At 44.9% G+C, this 22,159-nt stretch overlaps 1 protein-coding gene and 1 pseudogene across 1 annotated transcript; both read left to right on the forward strand.

Annotated features, from left to right (window-relative positions):
* Positions 1–358: 358 nt before the first annotated feature.
* PTK6 (protein tyrosine kinase 6) lies at positions 359–15,253 on the forward strand. Its single transcript, XM_067554545.1, has 8 exons — positions 359–582; positions 1,546–1,667; positions 3,062–3,225; positions 10,159–10,312; positions 11,524–11,685; positions 12,959–13,140; positions 14,100–14,253; positions 15,066–15,253. Exons 1-8 carry the CDS (start codon positions 359–361, stop codon positions 15,251–15,253), a joined length of 1,350 nt encoding a protein of 449 aa, XP_067410646.1.
* LOC137157235 (CGG triplet repeat-binding protein 1-like) lies at positions 6,384–7,352 on the forward strand (annotated as a pseudogene).
* Positions 15,254–22,159: the final 6,906 nt, after the last annotated feature.

The raw sequence follows: 22,159 nt of genomic DNA on the forward strand, positions 1-22,159 counted from the left end.
CTTGTTCCACCGCGTCGGTGCCTTGGGCTTACCCGAGACTTGGCAGTAGTAGTTGACTTCCTTCTACCCTTTTATTGCCATAGAGGAGTGGCTTACGGGCAGAGCTGCAATTTAGCTATAAAGAAGACGTTCAGAGGGTGTTATCTCAGAGCGTGTGACTGCCAGGTATGGTCTGACCTGCCTCCAGTGAGATGAGGTGGCAGAGTTACACACCCACCTTTGGAAGGCAGCAGGAGCCAAGCGTCCCACAGCCACTCCACACAGCCCATGGCTGGAAAACTATGAAAACCTCGTTTACGTTGGTGCTGCTGTGGGAAGGCCGCACGTCTGCCATAGCTCAGCTCCTCCACCCGACAGCATGAATGTCAGGCTTGGAGCCAGTCCTCTGTACACCAGCCTCTGGGACTTTGATGCTAGGACACAGACAGAAATCAGCTTCCGGGAGGGAGACCTCTTCCAGGTCATCAGGCAAGAAGGAGAATGGTGGTGGGCCAAGAAAGTCGATGGCTCGGAAAGGATCCTCGCAGAAGGTTATGTGCCGTACAATTACTTAGCCAAGCAGGAGACAATGGAGGCAGAACCGTAAGTAAAAGCCGACTGCGGTCAGGAATTTTAGCCACCGTTGAATTCTGGATGACAAAAGGGTTTTGCGTGCGTTAGTCCAATGGCAGTTTAGCTAAGCCAAGCAGTTGGGTGTCAGCTCTGAGCCTGCTCCACAGAAAGGAAACTACCAAGGTCTAGGTTACAACGAAACACCTGGCCAGCTGTGCGTCATCCCACAAGGCAAGGTCACAGACAGCCTGTGTCTGACACCCCCACGCACAGCAGTGGGGGACAAGGGAAGTGCAGCTGGCTAGATCTCTAGGGCCTGAGTTGTTAGTATGCTCTGGCTGCCTTTGTGCCACTCCAGGGACACAGTGCAGCCGTAACCTCACTTCACGGATGGCTGTTTTGCCTCACCAATGTGGTGCAAAGCAGGCGAAGGGTACTGGGATGTCAGGCCCCCTATACTCTTTGGCTATGAAACCCAGAGGGACATTAAAGGGATGTATGAAAAGAGGGTGGGAACGTCACTTCCCACTAGAGACTGGCTGATGCTCTTTGGTAACCAACTTCTGTCACTTAACTAACTTGTAAAGCGAACTCATCAGTAGGATCAATGGGGGATCCCAGTGATGAACTAATGGGGCCCTGTGGATAATCAGCCACCCTGGTGCTAAACCTCATGGCATGAATATATGTCTAGGGAGTTGGATCTGGTTGCTCCCCAAACGCAATGCAACAACCCCAAAAGAAGTCATAGATGCAGAGACTAAACCTTCCTTAGCTTGAGGCGTGTATTAATGGAGGTGGGGGCAGAATCCTGTCCTCCACGGAAGCAGGTTCTTTGTGGTTGTGGTGTGCAGAACAGTGACACAGCGAAGTCTCTAGCTGGCCACAGCGGTGTTACAGTAGAGTTAGTGAGGCTGATGCAGAGACCCAGAGTGTGCTGGAACTCTACAGAGACTCTATTTCAAGACACGTTTGTTTCCTCTCCTCCTCCAGCTGGTTTTTTGGGCAGATCTCGCGTTCCGAGACCTTACACAGGCTGCTGTCAGGAGAGAACAAGACAGGAGCCTTTCTAATCCGAATCAGTGAGAAAAAAGACGCTGCATACGTGCTCTCAGGTAGCTATTTCTCTCCCTCTGTCTGACCCACCCGCTGTAACAAAACACCAGCCCTTTTGCTTATACCTCTGAATATGGAATTTCATTTTCTGGACAATTTAGCACCTTCATCAGAGCCAGCCATAATAAAGAGACACTATCAATTTTTTGAATTGGCTAAATTGGAAGAACCCTCTCCTTTCTGAGAGTGCGCCCTTGCTCGCAATGGTATATCTTGATTTCTTTTTCAATTCCTTTGTAAAAAGTAAGGGTTTTTTCTGCTCCCCCCTGTTGCTTTTAAAAAGGCATTTTCCTGCCATGGGGAAATTGATTAACTAGTTACTCCAGGGAAATGGTGAAACTTACCATAAACAAAGCTTTGTCAGATGCTGAAAATACACCAATACCTCTTCCATTTATTTCATATATAGTGATCTTGGTAGGTACAAACATTTTGAATAGAAATGTGCTCTGCAGGCTGGCGCGTCTCTTTAAGAAACCATATGTCAACACTCTCCATTCCATAGTACAGAAATCACACACTTATTCCTCTTCTCCAACCCAGATTATACACACTGAAAGTTATCCGTTTGATCCCACTGACTGAGATCCAAACACTGAAACTTCACATCCCACAGGAGTGATGCTAGAGATGGTGATTCTGAGCATCTCTGTTACAGGAGGACAGTGGTAAAGTTTGCAGTGTATAACTCCAATGGTTAGCCTCCTGCTGCTGCAGGAAGCCTCGGGACAATACCTACCAGGAAACAGAGCAAAAATAACTCTGATGTTTGCCAGTAAAGGGTGATATATGTTGAGGTCAGGGCCTTAAAGGTAAACATGTATTTAAATCTAAAAAAAACCCATAGTTCCAGCTGAAACCAGGAAGACTTGTTGGAGTGCACTGGGCCAATCTGCAGCAGGATTAGAAACACAAGAGAAGAGGAAACTGGATTATTCCCTGGAAGCGCTGGCAGTTTTTGAAGGGAACTGATGACACAAGAAATGCCTGAATGCACTGTTAGTCATCACTAATACACATTCTAGTGAGTCGTGTATTTGGTTAATTTCAGTACCCGGAGCGAGCCAGTCGCCTTACAGACACTTTACACTAGACGTGTTCTCTGTCTCCAGGCATGGCAATTGCTATTATGCCAAGGGCCGTATTTTCAAAGCTGCTGAGCGCCCACCACGCCGGAGTCAATGTGAGTGACAGGTTGCCCAGCCCCTCTGACAGTCAGGCTATACGGTAAAGCAAATTGGTGGTTTTAGTTAGTGAGCCCCCACCTTCGATTCTGAAACCGAGGTGCAGGAGGTAGGCAGACCCTGTACAAAGCCACACCTACCCCCCACCAGTGACAGGTAGCAACACATGTAATGACTGATCCTTCTGCCTCTCTGCCTTGATTTCCCAGTGCGGGATGACTCAATTGTGAGACACTACAAGATTTGGCGGAACTCCCAGGGGAAGCTCCACATGAACGTGGCACTCGTCTTCCCAGATCTGCTTAACCTCGTGGAGTATTACAAAACACAGAGCCTCTCCCACGGCCTGAAACTGACAATCCCCTGCCGGAAGGTAAACCTGAGCCAGCCAAGAACTGGAGGGACGGTGCTGGTGGTGGGAGTGTCAGCTGGTGAATGGGACAGGATATGGCAGGGCAAGCCTGATGTGTTCTGGAGGTCAGATGGGCTCAATACTGGGGTAACTGGGTGAAATTCTATGGCCTGTGTTATACAGGAGGTCAGAGGGGATCGATCAGAGGGTGAAATTTTATGGTTTGTGTTGTACAAGAGATCTTAAAATATATTAGACCAGGCGACTTGAAATCAGAAGCCCTAGATGCGATTCCTGACTCTGTCACTGACTTTAGACATGTCTGGAAACCTCCCTGTGCCTCAGTTTCCCAATCTGTAACATGAGGAGAATAATACCCACTTTTGGGAAATCATCAGGCGATAGAAGCTTAACGTCTCTTAAAATAAGCTTAGCTTAATAGCTCTTAAAAAGGCCACTAAAAAGGCTTATCAGCATCTCCAGACACTTAAATACCTTTGAAATATGTCCCTTTGTGCTTATATGGCAGCTAATGCCCGTTGAAATCAAAAGAAGTTAGATGCCTAATCTGGTTAGGCCCGTTTGAAAATCCCTCTCGGCACTTAGCTGCATCTTCAGGTGCCTAAATACCTTTGCAAATCTGGCCCTCGGTATTCTTATTGTCAGGTGATACAGGAGTTGACGCACTTACCCCATGACAGAGAATCCTGACACAGGAATTCATTTGGAAAATGGTTCCAAAGTGTGTGTGTGTGTGTGTGTGTGTTGAGCTGGTCAGAATTATTGCAAACTTTGATTTTTCCACAGAAGTTTTGATCAAACTTATAAGGAAAGAAGCACAAAAGAAAAATCTGACAAAATGTTCACAGTTCCCACCCTACACACACATTTTGATCATCTCTAATGTACAGAGGCAGTTTATAGCTATAGCTATATATATATAGATAAGACCTTTAAAAATTGAATGGTTGGGTTCCCGACTTAAGACGCCTGAGGTGCTGAGCACCTGTAGCTCCCATCATGGTAAATGTATTTGGTTTTCATCACTCTGTGAGCCTTCGAAGCAGTAGAAAATACAATGTAGGGAACAAGCTTGCACTGGGTGGGAAAAGGAATCGATGCTCGTCATGGTCTTATCCATCTGTAAGGTCCATAATTACATTTTGTTCTCCAGGAATTCCGTTATAAGGTTGAGATTCGCTTGCTGTTTAACAGCCAATTTTTCTAAATGCTCGAAAATCCACATACTATGATTCAGATGTAACCCCTTCCCAAGGCTATTGCACATAGAGGGTGATGCACGATGGGCGGTTCAGAAGCTGCTCAGAAAAGAGAGTAACAAGGCGGAGAAGTACTGCAGGGTTTCCTGCCATGCATTGCAGGGTTTTCCTTCGCTTTGGTTTGCATTTAGCACTTGATTTTTTGCCTCTCACACAACATGATGGTCCACCTTCCTCAACATATTCCATTTCAAGGATGTTGATAAATTGGAGAGGGTTCAGGGAACCAGTATACAAAGTGCTGGTGAGAACTCGTCTGGAATACCGTGTGCAATTCTGGTCTCCCATGTTTAAGAAAGATGAATTCAAACTGGAACAGGTGCAGAGAAGGGCTACTAGGATGATCCAAGGAAACCTACCTAATGAGAGGAGACTCAAAGAGCTTGGCTTAGCCTAACGGAAAGAAGGCTGAAGGGAGATACGATTGCTTTCTATCACTACAGCAGAGGGATTAAATACCAGGGAGGGAGAGGAGTTATTTAAATTAAATGCCAATGTGGACAATGGATATAAACTGGCCATCAACAAGTTTAGGCTTGAAATGAGGCAAAGGTTTCCAGCCGTCAGAGGAGTGAAGTTCTGGAAGAGCTTTCCAAGGGGAGCAGTGGGGGGCAAAAAACCTAGCTGGCTTCAAGACTGAGCTTGTCAAGTTTATGGAGGGGTTGGCATGAAGGGACTGCCTACAATGGCATGTGCCCATCTGCGACTGCAGGAGCAAAAATTCCCAATGGTTGGAGACCAGGACACTGGATGGGGAGGGCTCTGAGTTACTACAGAGAATCCTTTCCCAGGTGTCTGCATGGTGGATCTTGCCGACCTGCTCAGGGTCCAGTTGATCATCATATTTGGGGTTGGGAAGGAATTTCCCCCAAGAGCAGATTGGCAAAGACCCTGGGGGTTTTTCGCCTTCCTCTGCAGCATGGGGCATGTGTCACTTGCAGGTTTAAACTAGTGTAAATGGTGGATTCTGTGTCACTTGAAGTCTTGAAACCATGATTTGAGGACATGATTTGAGGCTAGGACAAGAAGCAATGTGCTTAAATTGCAGCAAAGATGGTTTAGGCTGGACATTAGGAAAAACTTCCTAACTGTCAGGATAGTTAAGCACTGGAATAAATTGCCTAGGAAGGTTGTGGAACCTCCGTCATTGGAGATTTTTAAGAGCAGGTTAGACAACTACCTGGCAGGGATGGTCTAGATATTACTTAGGCCTGCCATGAGTGCAGGGGACTGGACTAGATGAGCTCTCGAGGTCCTTCCAGCCCTACAATTCTATGATTCTATGATTTCAAGAACTCAGCCAGAGGTTAAGGGTCTATTACAGGAGTGGGTGGGTGAGGTTCTATGGCCTGCCGTGTGCAGGAGGTCACACTAGATGATCATGATAGTCCCGTCTGATCTTAAAGTCTATGAACCTATAAGAGTCACGAGAATAATTAAAGAACCGGATGACATGCCTTGACGTGATAGACTCTGTCCCTCTTGCTCACCATTGTGGCATGCCCGGCATGGAGGGGTACAGCTTTTGGAGGTAGGCAGAAGGCAGGCTTTGTCTCCTTAGGCAGAGCAGAAAGTGTAATGGCCTGCCCGATTAGTTCTTAATGTTCCTGTTGTTGTTAGTGAATTGTTCCCATTCTCCGTCAATTCCCGCAGGAGCATAGAAGAGGTGAAAAAGTTTGAAGGCTCCTTTCATTGCCAGAATGGTGTAAAGGAAGCTTCCTCTAAAGGACAGGAAGGGACTCCTCAACTAGGAAGATCTATATGCTTTATCACTTTTTCCTGTGCCACAGTGGCACAGTGACGTCAGGTTACAGCTCAGCCTTTATTTTATTTACCAATTGAAAAAAAAAATAAAAAGACTTTGAGGACAAATAAAACGTTTATCAAGCAATCAATAAAATGTCAGGACAGTCAGAACCAAGCACTTCCCAAAGTAGTCAGCCAGGACAGGTCCAGATGAAGTTACCAAAGGGCAAAGAGATATTCGTTCTTTTGCACGACATGAACAGCCTTCACATCAGGCACCAAAAACGGCTACCCCACATTTTCGTGCTCGAGAATTCCCTACAAAACTGCAAGCGGATGGAGACAAATTATTTTGCACATCCTGCAATGTTGTTCTCGATCGTGACTGATGGCCTGTAATTGTTGATCATTTTGCATCCAAAAAAACCACAAACTGAAGGAAGATGCGGCTCAAGAGGAAGGCAGAAACAAACCGTCAGAAAATCATTACACGTACGCTGAACAACAAGACACAGGCGGAGAAAGAGCATATGGAGGTGAGTGGAAATATAAAAAATGTTATAATACAGAAAAATAGGATAAGTAGCTTAGAACGGCTATAGCAATGGGGTCTCTTCACTTGCTCTGAGATCTTGAATAGACAGCTCTGTTTCTAAACTTTTTTTTTAAGTGATGATTATGGCCAGTTTTCTGTTGATAATAATAATACACTCTACACTACGTAACTTTTGCACTTTCACATGATGTTTTACAGTTGCTTCTAATTTAATAATGCATTTTGTTATTGAGTGTGAGTGTCTCCTTGGATAGAAGCTTAAGCCAAAGATATATATATATATAATCGTGATCATTTTCTATACTATCAATCTAATTCAAATCTAGAAATTCAGAACTGAATGTAATATGAATAAATGTATTAATCTAAGATAAAAGATGTTACCTGGATAGCAAACCTTTGTGCTCACTCAAGATTTACCTAACTTCTACTTTCAGATTTGTACATGTGTTAAAACACTAGCAGGTGCCAAGATCCACTTGTCAAAGACTGACCACCCACTTGTGAGAGAATTTCTTGACAACAAGTCTGGAATGGTGGTGAAATCCCTGGTAGCACACAAATGACTGAGACATACTTTCCTGAAGTGTATCTCAAAGAAAAGGAAAACTTAAAACTGAAGCTTAAAAACAAGAAAATCACTGTGATCTTTGATTAATGTTGTGATGATGAGGCAAGATCAGTTCTGAATGTACTGTTTGCACCACTAGAACCTGATTATAGTGGATATGTTAACTCTTTTTTGGTGGATACGGTGTTTTTGGATGCTGTTTATCACTCAACTGTTTCACAAGCCATAGAAAAAGCGGTAAACGAGTACCAGATTGATTATGAAAAAGTTCTAGTAATTGATACTGACAACACTAGTTACATGAAAAAGGCATTTGATTCTGTGTTTTCTACACTGTTTCCAAAAGCCTATTGCCTGTTAACTAAATTGATGAATCATTTAGAAAGCCTTTTCAGCTGGTTGGTACATTTGTAGTAAGGTGCTTCAAAAACACGTGCTATAACTCTGGTAGTAAGAAAGCGAGGTTCCTCCGTTTCATGAACCTGAAGAACCCTACAAGAGAAGTCTCCAGATGCCAAAGCATCCATGCCTACTAGCCCAGGAGGAACAGCTGGAACAGCTGGTTCCATGATATTCAGTATCAATGTAAGAACTTTCAGTTCTACAAAGAGTTTTTTAATGAAGAGTGCAACAGCAGCTCCCCAGTTTCTGTGCAAACTATTCAGAAAATGTTGAACGACCCAGCTAAGTAAGCATTGTTGAAAGTACAGATTGCTTTTCTAGCACAGAAATATGAACAGATTCTCAGTTTAAATCTGGTATTTGAACACAGGAAGCCTTGCACGGTTAAAGCATTTGACCTTCTCAAAGAACTGCCGATATAATTCTGTTCACATCTAAAGCTCCCTTAAGAAAGCACCTCAGAGTTCTTCAAATTTAGGGAGGCAGAAAACTTATCACCTGCTGAAAAACTTGCTTGTCTAATTCTCTTTAAAGAGGCATTCCATGAAGCGCCTGAAAAGCTTGAGAAATATTTGTCATTTGGACAACCAGATGTGAATTTTCTGAAGGCTTGTAGGTTATTTGATCCTCATCATATTTATATCTTGCCAGAACATTGTGCCTATTTTCAAGCACTACCTGGTTTTTCTGAGGTACCTGAACAGGACAAACTGTATAGGGAAAAAATTGTGCCTAGAGCTCTTCAAAGTCAACCTATTTTTGTAGACCTCCAAGGGTTTTGGCTTTTGGTGAAAAAGAAAATTCCAAATATCGCCAAACTGGCCTTGAATTGTTTAAATGCTGTCTCAAACTCTGCAGATGCAAAGAGAAGTTTTTTACTGTACAATTTGATCCTTTCTGCCAGAAGGAAATCGCTAAGTGAGAAAAACTTGAAGGTTCTTTGTTTTCTGTACTATAATTTAAATAAAAATACTGAATTGTACTGAAATGCTAGACAATGAATATCAAAAATGTATGACTTCCACGTGTGAAAGTCTGAGCAATTTAAATTGGCATTCTACTTTATTATTATTTTGCCGTTTGGTGTTCTGTAATGTAATTTAAATGAAAATACAGGATTATAACTGGAATGCGGGGTATTGATTACCAATAATTTGTAACTTAACTTTCATGTGTTTAGGAAATCCTGAATAATTATTGTGACTTTTTGCTGTATTGTAGTTTAAATAAATTACCAAAATAATTGAAACTGGCATGATTATATTGCGTTATTTGGACAAATAAAATATGCAGAATTTTGCAGAATTTTTAATTTTTTGGCGCAGAATTCTCCCAGCAGTAAAATTATACCAGTTCTTTCAATGCTGTATATACATCCTATCAGTCATTTCCCATTCCGTAAGATCAGCAACTATAGAAATCAAATTTGCTAGGCAAAATTGATCTATGGTGTAAGTATTGAAATCTGGGAAGTTACACTCAGGATGATGTTGGCAAATGAATGCATAAATGTATCAAGAAATGGCGAAGAAGACTGAAAGGGCAAGGTATCAGGATAGCATCTCAGATTGGCAGGTGGTATAGGTGTATCTTAGCGCTTTGTGTACGTGGAAGATGGAGTGCATCTGGGGATCTGCATCTATGTTGTTTGACTAAGGAAGCATGCAGCATCTCTTGTGCACACCCAGTGACATGTAGACCATTCCTTAACCCCTTCACTGCTGCCTGTGCACACATGCCTCACTGCAGCAGAAGGAAGATGCAATCAGGAAGCTTGTCTTGCAAATAGGACACCTGTAGAACACCAAGTCAGCCAAGCCACCAGCTTTTGCTTAATGGATATTCATGTTGGAAACCTGAGATTTGGCGCACGCACACACACAAAAACCATAATCACAATTGCAAATGACGTTTCCCGTAGGGTGAAATCTATTTCACAAAGGCTGCAAGAAACTTGGCCTGGGGTGCAACTTTGCTCTCTAGATAGGGAAGTCACATTTGTTTTTGAACGAAAAGCCACTTTTCCTTGGTGAAATGGCAGAGGATTTATGCCTGCACACACCGCTTGTCATGTTCCAAAAGGGAAAGTAAAGAAGGAGAAAAGGTGGCATTTTTGCAAGTGGAGAAACTTGTGTTGCCCTGCCCCAAATGGTCTAATTGTCTAGGTACTTACATGCTTCCCGCACTGTGGTCTGCAAACATCTCAATGGTATCTGAGTGCCTCCATGGGAATGACGTGCTGGAGGAGCACATATCCTGGAACAGCTTATTGTAACAGAGTGGTGTCGTAGAGAGAGTGTAACACTCTGTCTCTGGATGTATAATATCTCCATTATGTCGCCTGATGGACTTTTTCAGGCTGAAACGTTATGAAGTTGTTCTGTTGTTGTTTAATCTAGCGAGAACCAGAGCCTCTGCCTCACTGGGATGACTGGGAAATACCCAGAGAAGAATTCAGTCTAGACAAGAAGCTGGGAGCTGGGTTCTTCGGAGAGGTCTATGAAGGTTACTGGAAAAACAAGGTCAAAGTTGCAATTAAAGCAATCCCCAAAGGTGAGAGCTTTTATTCTGGAGGAAGAGCATGTCCTTTTTATCTAGAGAGTGTAGCAGCGGCTTGTCTTCTCTCTGCTGCTTCAGCTTCCCCTGTTGTCTGGCTAGTCTAAACTGCTGGCCAAACTGAAATTCTATCCTTTTCAGGATAAAAGTAACAAGGAACCAAGACCAAGCCTTCACCCCACAATCCAGGCTTCTACGTAGCCCTCTGCTGAACAAAGAACGTACCCCTCCCACATTTCTGGAGTCCTGCCTGCCTGCTTAGCCTTTTCTCTGGATCTTTTTCAGGCTGATTCCCACAGCCCCTCCCACACTCCTTCCCTGCTTCCCTCTCAGAAAAAGACCCCAGTCACTGCAGCAGGCCTCTCCGACCTGTCTACAGGAGATTATGACAAGCAGGGGATGGAAATAGAGATCATTTATATTCCTGCTCCCTGTCCCAGCATGCTTTTCTCTGGCCTATAATTGCAAGGGTGCCCCTGGGAACTACAACTCCCAGAATGCTTTGCTGCTCGGGCAGAGTTGTGTCACTGTAGACCTGCCTTCCAATCTGTGGTAGAGGGTCATCAGCTGTTTTGTTTTGTTTTGTTTTGTTTTTAAAGGGCAGGAAAGGAGGGCAAACTGTTTGTAACCATAGTGGGTTATGCTGCAAACTCACCAGCTCTGTGGATTTAAATTTGTGAGCTTGCATCTTAATGAGCATTGAGAGGCCTTTTTGATTGCGTTAAGCTAACATGACTGAAAAACACTTCCTTTATGCCCCTCAGGACATGGCTGTGTACTCCTGAGATGGAGGTAGTAAGACCCACCTGGTCTAGCTGCCAAACTGTCTAGGTACTCCGGCCAAAATCACTCAGTTTACACTGCAGACCTATATTGGTATAATTGTGTCACTCAGGGCTGTGAAGAATCGAAATGGAGGCAACAATATTAGCGTTGTCACCTCAAGAGTAACACCAGAGTAGTCCTGTGAAATGCCCCATTTTAGGATTCAGCATCTCTTATCTCTGAAGAGATGTTAATGGGACAATTTCTTTGTCCAAGTATTCTTAGTTGCTTTCTGATAGACATGAATGCCCATGTCTCCATATCTCCTAGGTTTCTGCCAATAAGTGAGACACTGGGGCTTGAGAGGAGTAATTCAACATAAAGATCTCTACTAAAGCACCTCATTTCTTTATATTCACTGTTTTTACATGCGTTCTTTGCAGCTGACCTGACGTACCAGGCCACTTTCAAGAATGAAATCCAGGCAATGAAGAACCTGAGGCACAAGCACATCCTCTCCCTCTATGCCATCTCTTCTGTTGGAGACCCGGTCTACATCATCACTGAGCTTATGTCCAAAGGAAACCTGCTAGATTTTCTCCGAGGTAAGGCAGAGTAGTGGTTCTCCCAGGTGACATCAAGCAATGCTGAGTGGAGAAACAGGCGTGAGCTTCAAGCCACCCACTCCCTTCTTCCGTAAAGTACAGCAATGATACCAGCTTAGGTTAAAAAGAGAGGACTGGAGAATGGATCATAAAGACTAGACTCTAGTCTCTTAGGAACCACAGGTTCCTCAAGGTTCTGGGATTAAGCAGGTGGAATGTGACCCAGGTTATACTTTTCAAAGCCAGCTAAGTGTTTTAAGAGGTTAAGTCTCTCGTTGGAAGTCAGTGGAACTTAGGTTCCTAAGGTCTGATTTTCAAAGGAATTTAGGTACTTAACACCCATGGGATTTAGGCACCTACATATCTTTGAGGGTCTGGGTCTAGGTCACTTTCAAAAAAGGAATTTAGGCTTCCAAGTGATTTAGTTGCTTTTGAAAATTTTAGCCCAAGACAGTTGGGGTGGGGGAAGGGAGATACTAAACCCATGTCAGTGATTACCTTATACTTTTGAATGGCGGAGATAATTAATTATGGGGAAAAGTCAGAGGCACAATTTCATCCTTGCTGTCCATCTACCTTTGGTTTCAACAACAGCAAAGAAGGAATTGACTCATTAAGTTCAGTCATGTCAACGTTTGTCATCCAAGGAGGTGCAATACAGAGAGTTATTGTGTTAGGGTAGGAGGTGTTTCCAGAGATTTTTTTGATAGGCCGGTTCTTTGGATACGTTCACACCGTTGGGAGAAAAAAACGGTTGCAATTAGTGCTGGTTGGAAAAAATATAGTAAAAATGTGCACAATTTTTTTTTGATTTTTTTCCTATTGTGTTTGTCAAAGCTGGAAATTTTGTCTAAATTTCAAAATTTGAAAAATGTCAAGTTAAAATCTCTGGAAATTGGAAAATTTCATGCCTTTGGAATTCTGGTCACTTCTTTCTATCTTTCTTTCTCACATGATTCAGCCTGTCAAATACGAAACCAAGCCTATCATATCAGATGATAGAAGAGCTATGAGATATATTGTTCTGTCTCTAGAACTCACTGGAGCTTTTTGACTGAAATTAAATGCAACATATGAGCTGTAATTTTGGGAGTAGTTCCTCATGCTGTTACCCCTGTGTGACTTCTACACAGGCTTCCATTACTGGCTAAGATCTTGCTTTGCCTTTTCACCTTCCACCACCTGGAGCTATTTTCCACTTCCCTGTCTTTGATCCACACGGCTGTTGGAGCTAGATAATAACAGAAATATCTTTTTGTTCACTTCTTATCAGAGTCAGAAGGGGAGCAACTTCCAATGACCGAGCTGGTTGACATGGCTTCCCAGGTGGCTGATGGGATGTGCTACTTAGAGTCTCAGAATCTAGTTCACCGAGATCTAGCCGCAAGAAATATCCTTGTTGGAGAAAACAACATCTGCAAAGTGGGGGACTTTGGACTAGCCAGGCTTATCAAGGTATTGTAAATCAAGTCAGGGCTGATGGTGATTGGTTTGGAAGGGGGAAGAAAGGAAATGTGATTGCTGGACCCTGATGTATCCCTCAGTGAACTTGTCTACTAGTTGGATAACATAACTGAGACCCACTGATGGTTAATAACCATGGGCCATAATCTGCCCAGAGTTACCCCAATGCAACCTGCAGACAGATTTACTCCACAGAGCTCTGAATTCATTCCCCTCTGAGTATTGTTAAAATGTGGCTAACTTTGGATGCACAAATTAATGTAGCAACAGGTGCATTTGCAATGGAATTCTCTCAGGGCCCAATTCTCACGCAGAGGACTGTTTACTCATGTGAGTAATTCCATTCAACTCAGGGGGCGACTTGAGATGCAGAAGGATTGTAGAACAAGGCTGGCTGAAATGGATCCAATGATCAGTGGATGGAAGTAGCTTTCAGCAGAAGGCGCTTCTCAACCCCAAAACAACATCACCAATGACGACTACACTAATAATTGCCTAGGGCCAGATGCCTCCCAGTTTCCTGTGATTGCAGTGGGCCTGGGAGTGTGGTTGCACTGGACAAGAGTTGGGGGGCAAGATATGGAGAGGGTGTGGGATGGGGAGTCCTGCCCCCAGGACTCCCTGCCCAGCAGCACATAGGGAGAAGTCCAGAGACAGAATCTCTCTGAGGGTGGTAGGAGCATGGGGGAGTCATGAAATACTATTGCACGGAGCAGCCCCACAGCTTCGGGGGAGGGTGATTCCTCTCTTTCTGCTTTGTCCAGTTTTTCGGACTGGTCTTACAACTGGTCCTTAGAGAGCAATTAGCCAGTCTCACCTGCTGTAAAATCCCTGCTTTCTGTCCTTCTGTCCTAACCAAATGGCACCAATTTCTGACATCTGGAGGGAGCAGAGCCCTGCTCCCTGGAGCTGTATCTGTCCTTTTCATCACAAGTCCTTTGTGTTTGCAGAATGATGTGTACTTGTCTAACTCCCACAATATCCCCTATAAATGGACAGCACCCGAGGCCCTTTCCCATGGACGCTATTCCATCAAGTCTGATGTATGGTCTTTTGGCATCCTTCTATATGAAATTATCACCTATGGACAGGTTCCATACCCAGGTATAGTGCCGTATGCTATCTTCAACTCCTCGCCATTCAGTTTAAATTCAGGGGGTTTCAGTGGGAAGCATCTGCTTTGTGTTGTCTTTGGAGGCTAAAGGTGTGGCATCAGCAAGAAGCCGTGATGATTAGTGCAAATAACGGATTTTTCCGTTCACTAGCTATTCTGAAAAAGGACAGAAAATTGTTTCTATTTTGAGCATTTTGGAAAAAAATTTAATTTAAAAAAAATAATATATTATTATTCAAGGACATTTTGAAACAAAAAGTCATTTCCAATGGGAAAACGGATATATTGCATTTGGCATTTTCTATATGAAACTTTTTTTTTTTTTGTTTGGCAGTTTTTAAAAGCTATTTTCCGACAGAAGCAATGTGGTGAAACTGACATGAACGCACAGGTTTCAGGGTTAACAAATCTGCATTCTGTGCTGACGATAAATGTCAAAAAAATTCACCCAGCTCTTGTGTTGACAAGATACACGCAGAACAGGCATCAAAGCGTGGCAACACATTCTTCTTCCGATTGCGTCATGGTATAAAGCAAGGTTAAAGGCTCCTTTCTACCTTCAGTTACAGTCCAGCATATTTCCCACTGACTTCCATGAGTGTGACTGAGGGCAGAACTGAGCCCTCCCATGGCAATTTACATTCCAAACACTTTCCGAAGTGCATACCAAGATGCTTCAAGAAGGAATAATGGCACCTCCCTGCAAAGATATTGGATTACATTTGTTATTCTCATTGCACTTGGGTTACTGAAGATCCACTGCAGTTATGCTTCTAATACACTTTTCCTTTCCTATTTATAGGTATGTCTAACAGTGAGGTTTGCAAAAAAGTCCAAACGGGTTTCCAGATGTCCTGCCCTCCCAAGTGCCCATTCATGATCTATGAAATCATGCGCAAGTGCTGGCATCTCAGTCCCGATCAGAGGCCTGTCTTCAAGCACATCAGAGGGAAACTCCACAGTTTCACTCTCTACGAGAACCCAGAGTGATGGCAGCACCAGGAGCCCTTCTTTCACTGTTTCCTTTCACCGCTTTTTAAGCCTTACATTTCTGTTATAAAGACCTCCGGGATATGAAACCAATAGTTCGCTGGCCTCTGAAACAAGTGCACAATGTAGCCTTGGATGTCTGCAGGCTTTTCATAGATCATTTTCTGAAGAGTAGGGATTCTGATGTACTGGGGATACATGCTAAAAGAACAGCTGTTTCCAGAGATGATGATTCTGTTTCAGGAGTAAGGACAATTTCACACAAAAAATCTGAAGAAACACAAGCAAAACCATTTTGGTTGATTCTCCCCCGGTACAAGACCATATATTCCTTCTGTCCACCTTTCAAATTCATGTCAAGACTTCCTGCTGACCAGCCAATTGTATAATTATGTCTGCTCCAAGGAGGCGCTGCAGATCTGTGAGACTGAATTTTTGCAGTAATGTTAGCATATGTAAATGTTAGCAAAATATATGATAATAATCTACATGTCCCAGAGGAGCCTTCATTGGACTCCATCGTGAGGAATAACAGAATGGTGAGCGGCACAAGATTCCAGGGTCTTGGGAAGCAGGCGATGGGAATCTCTTTACCCACCTTTTCTAATAGCGAACACCTGTTTCTATTTAAAATGTGCTGTAAGGAGCCCCTGCACTGAACTGCAGCTTTTGCTTTGCTTCAATTCATATTGTAGTGCATTGGCTGCTGCGCTGGATGGGGGTCGCTAGGTGCTATCACCATTCAAAAAGTGCATCCTAATAATAATTAATGTATAATTCATTGGGCAGCCAATTCTTCACCACCCATTGGGTGCAATCCAGGCTGTATTTTTAGACTGACGACTGTTGGCTCCGAATCTATTATATTCCCTTTCAATCCCTCTTTTTTTATTTGCTCCATTCCACATTATGCAACATTATAACGGTTCCTGTATTTTAAGCATCTCAAATTACTAGCTGGGGGTGGGGAGGGGACGCTGCATGGTCCTAGCCCAAAGTCTAGGTAAATGCGTGTCTGGAAAAGCTTCCAAACATCGAACTCCGGCTGTGGTGAACCAGCGGAGCGAAAGCTCTGCATTTAGGCACCATCCACCAGGAGTGCCCGGCCCTGCTTCCAGTTCTCCAGCTTCTGAACAGCAGCATGTACCTATAAACAAACACACCACCCTCCTGAACCATTTCTCAGCACACCCAATTCTCCCCTGAGCAAGATGATGAGATGCCAGCCGGGTACAGAGAGGTAGGCAGATGTGGACAGATGTGTCGCTTAATGCCCAGCTGGAAAGTGCTCAGCTCTGACTAGGGTGATGAGCGCAGGATAAGACCTCAGACGGACAGCAGTGTACAGAACACACCCAATCCCTTCTGCCGCCAGATGGTGCTGTGAACCCAGGAGGTTTCAGACTGAGCTGTACAAAGACTGTCTGGAGGTGATGAGCTGTGTCCAGCTGGCTCGGGAACAAAGAAATATGTCTGCACAATTGCTACCACGGAAAAAGGCAACCTCTGCAGTTTGTAATTTGATCCAGAGGGCGCCTGGTAACCAGGAGCAGGGCTGGCGGGCTGCTGGCTGCTTGTTGGTTAGGAGCATTGGAGCTTTTCGTGTGTAATGTAGGCCGGCTGTGGGTTGCCAGGCAGGTTTCCCTTGTTTTGCTCAGTCTCTGTGCACCCATGCAAACAGCTCTACCACATCAGCTGACACTCACTCCTTAGCAGAAAGGAATACAAGGCAGCCAGGGCTGGAGAGGTGAAGTGGAAAAGCAATGCCATGAGAGGTCTTTTTAAGCACAGCGAGGGCTGGGGAGAGTTCATCCAAGGTCTTCCCACACCAGCCTACCCAGAGGACAGTTCCCAGGGGCTGTCTGTATGAAGGATGCAATCCTGCACTCTGCCAGCTGTGGGTATGTCTCTCTGGGCCTCATTTTCCCTAAATTGGTATTGTCAGCACTGACCATTCAAAAACCAGGAGCTGGCCCACTCCCCCCCCACCAAATCAGGCGATTAGCTTAAAAATCAAGCGCTCTTAAAGCAATAAGGCTGATTGTATTTTGACTTGCCTTCTGGTAGCTAGCCAAGTTGCGTGTGCACGCTCAGTAATTACAGTAATGTTTGTACAGTGCGTTGTGCTTCCTAGCTAAACGGTCATGGACATGGACATGGGTGGTTATAATCACAGCCCCACCCGCCCCTCCTTATACTGGGGCCTGATGTCACACCCCAGTGTCTATGACATCACACTTCACCATGACATGATAGGAAATACACAGCAGTATTGACAGCAGCACAGCAGACAACCGACACAGGCTGGGCATAGGAGGGCGTGTTTCTGTGACACAAAAAATAGAATACCGGGCATGGAAAAACAGTCACTGGAAACGAGCTTTTTGTGGCCTTTTTTTAAAGGTTTGCTTGAATTTAGTAGCATCCTGGAGCTTAAGGGCAGACAGGCCCTCACCGTAGCATCTAGTCCGACCTGTGTCTCACAGGCCGCCGACACTACCCACACAGTGAGCCCAGCAGCAGAGGGGGGCGCAATCAAACAAAAGGCATCAATGCACTTTCCTAGCAAATGTGGAGCGTGAGCGACTGCAACAGAGTGAGTGATTTAGCGAACGCCCTGCAGAATTCCCTTGTCTGCTCCGTGGGCAGTGTTGACACACAGTTTTCATAACCATTGCTATGACAGCCCTTGTTCCCTTAGCAACCATGCACGAGCGAGCATGGTTTCATGTTGCACGTTTAGAGCTACAGAAGAGGCCGTGGCCAAGTTGTCCTGAAGGGACCCGTATTTAGGCAGGTTCTAGGGCTGCGCTGCCGCAGCTGGAAAGCTGCAGGTGTGAAAGGTGGCTTTGGTTCACCGGGGAGGGGGAAGTTTTTATTCTGTGACGATCTGAGGTTTTGAAACGGAAAGGACCTCCCCCGAACCCCCTCCGCCTGTGCTCTTCGTCGAGAAGCGACCCTAAATGAGTGACTGGCAGAGGCTGTAGCTTTCATGCTAACTGCATGTTGCAGCGGCACCAGAACTGCAGAATCAGCATCTATTGGCAGACGACACGCCACACAGCTGGCACGACCGAGACCTGCTTGGGGTAAAAATCAACAAAAGGCTTATTTAAGTAGAAAACCCACAGATTCAGAGAGCAAATAATACAGGAGCGCAAACAGCCACAAGCTACATAGTAAATAACCTCAAGATGCTACTTCAGGCTTTACACTTTTATATTAGATAAAATCCCTTTTTTCATGCAAGTTACCTGTTGTCTTTGAACAGTTTCCCAAGTACACCCTAGCCATGGGGGGAGAGGGGAAATCCTGCATACACAGACAACCTCCAGGCCTGCCGTTGAGACTGTCCCTCAAGTTTTGGATGGATTTCACTTCTAACCCCTTCCATTTTAAAAGGATCTGCAGGGTTTTTTTCTTCAGTCACTATAGATATTGAAAGTGGGGAAAACGCCCTCTTTTCTTAATTTTTGAAGCCTGTGGTTTCCTTTGCAAATTCAGGCTGTTGTCGTTTGTTTTGAAGGTTCTTCCTTGTTTGTGTCCTGGGCTGGACAATACTAGATGCTTGCAGCTCCTCTGGGTGAGAAGATAGCTCCCGACTGCCCACCGGCCTTCCGTGAGCTGGACGTGAAGCTGCGCCATGGATTATGAGCACAGTTTTCCATGTGCACAAATACATAAAATCATAGCCACAGGCTGTATTTGTGTCTCAGACCAGCCATCAAATTCAGAGCATTACAAGCTTTTCATAAAAGACCTTTCTCGATAGACTTGCATGGTGCAATAATACAGCATGCAATCAGTCGGTTCAATTGCTCAGTGTGGGGGTTTAACCCTTCTCCCCTGGGGATGTCTGGACCCTGGCTGTCACAACCTCCATAGGTCACTGCCATGTCCCTATGCAAAGAAAAGGAGCATGAAATCCTGCAGTCATCTAGCAGCCACAGGAGAGAGCGCCTGCTTCTGGACCCGTGTGTGCTGGTTGTTCAGTTACTATGGAGAGCCGGATAATGGCAAAAATAACATGGGAGGCTTATAAAAGCTGAACCCAAAACCTTGGACAAGCTTTTACACTTACCCACCCTGGCTAGTTCAGACAACTGTCCAACAAGGAACTGCTGGAGCGGAAGCAGGGAGGAGAGGAATCATGTTAACGGGCAGAGCCCTCTGTCTGAAATCCATTTCTTTTTGGGGTCAGACGGAGGAACAAATACACGAAGCCGCACGTCAGACCTACCGTGTATCACTGTTCCGCCTGCAGCTATGTACTACAGTCCCTGGTTCCAGCCGGCTCCTGTCTTCATCCCGCCAATGCCAAAGGTGCCATGCAATGCAACAGGAAGCGTTGTCTTACTCAGGCTCTGATGACTCAGCAGCTGCCAATGTCTTATAGACAGGCCCACCGACAGCAATTCCGGGTCCCAGGGCACAACAGTCCTGTCCCTCCTTTCCCGCCCATGGCCCCGCCCACAATCCACCCTGCTCCGCCTCAGGCCCCGCCCCCTACCGGCGGGGGAGGGGAGGCCCACAGGCAGAAGAGGCCCAGGCCCTTTCGATGGGCCTGGTTATAGATAATGGGTGTCCGCACTCTGAAAAATGAAAACCAAATTGGTGGTAATGAACAAAGACCAAATAGTGTAAAAACTGAAGGAAAACCAGAATAAGCCCTAGGCTGATTGAACAGCTGTCCCTTTCTTTGCATCTACCCCGGGGCTCAAAACCACCCTGGCGGCAGAACAGCACACGGCAAATGCTAATGGCTCACAGTCACTCACCGAAGATTGGGTTAGACAAACTTGCTGCCAGGAAGAGGGGTGGTGGTGGGAAAAAAAGGAAATGCATCCAGGCTTAACAGCGTTCCAGCAGCTCCCACCTTTGCTAATTTTCCATTCAGGAGAAAGGATCGCCCACAGACGCAACACAAGTGTCTTGCTTGCATGCAGAGCCAGGAATTGTACCGACTTGAGCTCTCTGAATCAGCCTCTGGCTTTAGCTCCGCACGTTAAACAATCACCAGCTTGCCGCCTTTAGAAAGGCTGATGTATAAGGTGGGGCTAAATCCTAAAGCCTTTGCTCCGTATTTATTTACTCCCTTCCTCCTTACCAAAACTTCCCTGGGATGTCAGCATTTGGGCCAGTAATCTGCACAGACCCTAGTGACTATGCAGGCTCTTTTCCTCTGCAAAGTGCTGCACACACATGCATTAAGTACTGAGATCAAAATAGCAACGACCGATAGACAAGCAGGAAGTGAAACAAAGTCTCAGACACAAGCAACTTCCTTGTGTAATTTATATGAAAAAAACGGCAGGACTCTCTTGTTTACTGTGCTAGGATCTGTGTCTGCCTCGCCTTGAAGGTCACGGTGATTTTGCCATTGTCTTCAACGGCGGCAAGATCAAACCCCTTGTAATCTACGGGGCCCTAGCCTCCGAGAAGCCGGCTCTTGTCTGCTCCCAAAGAGGGGGTGAATCAGCCTCTTAATTTCAAAGGCAACAGAGGACAACGGGGTCCCCAAAACTGCAGGGACCCTTATTCCTAAGGGTGGGCTTGGCTGCCATCTTTGAAAATGAACCGCAGCTACTGCCGCCCGTGGAGAGGCGCAAAGGGGGACACTTGTGTCTCATGCCACATGTAGGTACACTTGGAGGGGTCTCCAAATCTGGATGGGACTTTAGAGCATCACTAGCCTCAACCTCACAGGGTACTGCGCCACCTTCAGGCTGAAGGGAGTGCTGCATATGGGATGGGCATGGAAGAGAACAGATAGGGTTATTTGGAAATAATGCGTGAGTGCCTGTAAAGGCTGCTGTGGTATAAGCTAGACCAGTGTTTCCTGTTGCCTAAGACGTGTAGTCAACAGCCCAGAGCTGGAAGAAGAACACAGAAGGACTGTTTTCAGGGATTTCACTGTCACAGCACAGCTCAGCAGAGCAGAGCACATGCTCAAAGTAGATCTTTGTGTCTGCTTCCTGTTGGCGCTCTCCCATCTACACTGACAATCTAGCTGGAGATAACAAGCAGAAGCACATCCAAGAGCAATATTGCATGTTTATTCAGAGCCAGAGTTCAAGATTGCCTTGCAAAGGTAGCCAAGCCTTGTCATCCAGATTATATTGACGGGGAAACTGAGGCATGGAGCCAGAAAATGGCTGATCAAGGTCTCAAAGTCAATCCATAGCAGACACAAAAATAGAAGGCCAGTCTTCTGATTTCCAGTCCCAGCTTAACCCTTTATACACAACTGCCCCCTTTATATGCAATTGGATTGAGAACACTGCATTAAAGACAGTGTTTATTATTATTGTTCTCCCAGAAAATTTGAATTTATATGCAGCATCCAATTTTCTGTGTAGCTGTGATGTAGGTACCCCATTTTCTTATTAGTTTTACTAGAGGTAAGCAGTGACACAGTAAATCAGTGGATCTTCCAGAAATAGGACCCAGAAATCTTCTGACTCCGTGGAGAAAAGTGGAGATAATATAACTTTTCTTGAGAATTTTTAAGCCATCCAATAGAATCTGAGATTTTAAGGCTTGCAGAATAATTTCTGTCAAAATCCATTAGTTTCATGCCCATTAAACTCAACAGAACTTTTCCATGAGGCTTCGCTCTAACCATTATAGAACAGAGCTTCTTAATTTAAGGTATATCTGCACTACAAGAAACCGGGTTGGAGCTATGGGGCTAAAAACAGCAGTGTAGATACAATGCCTTAGCCACAAAACCAGCCTTCCCATCTGCTACGCAAAAGAGGTGTGGAGTTTTCCTTCCTGACAAAGGGTGTTTCTGCTTATTTCAACTGGTTAGAACATTTTTGATGAAATGTGGTTTGGCTGAAATATGCTGTTTTTGTCATAACTGAAACATTGCACGGAGATGTACCAATGTCAGCAGCGTTT

The sequence above is a fragment of the Emydura macquarii genome, unplaced genomic scaffold (assembly GCF_026122565.2).
Source record: "Emydura macquarii macquarii isolate MOO-44397 ecotype Brisbane River unplaced genomic scaffold, CSIRO-AGI_Emac_v2 contig_1483, whole genome shotgun sequence".
Classification (NCBI taxonomy): Eukaryota; Metazoa; Chordata; order Testudines; family Chelidae; genus Emydura; species Emydura macquarii.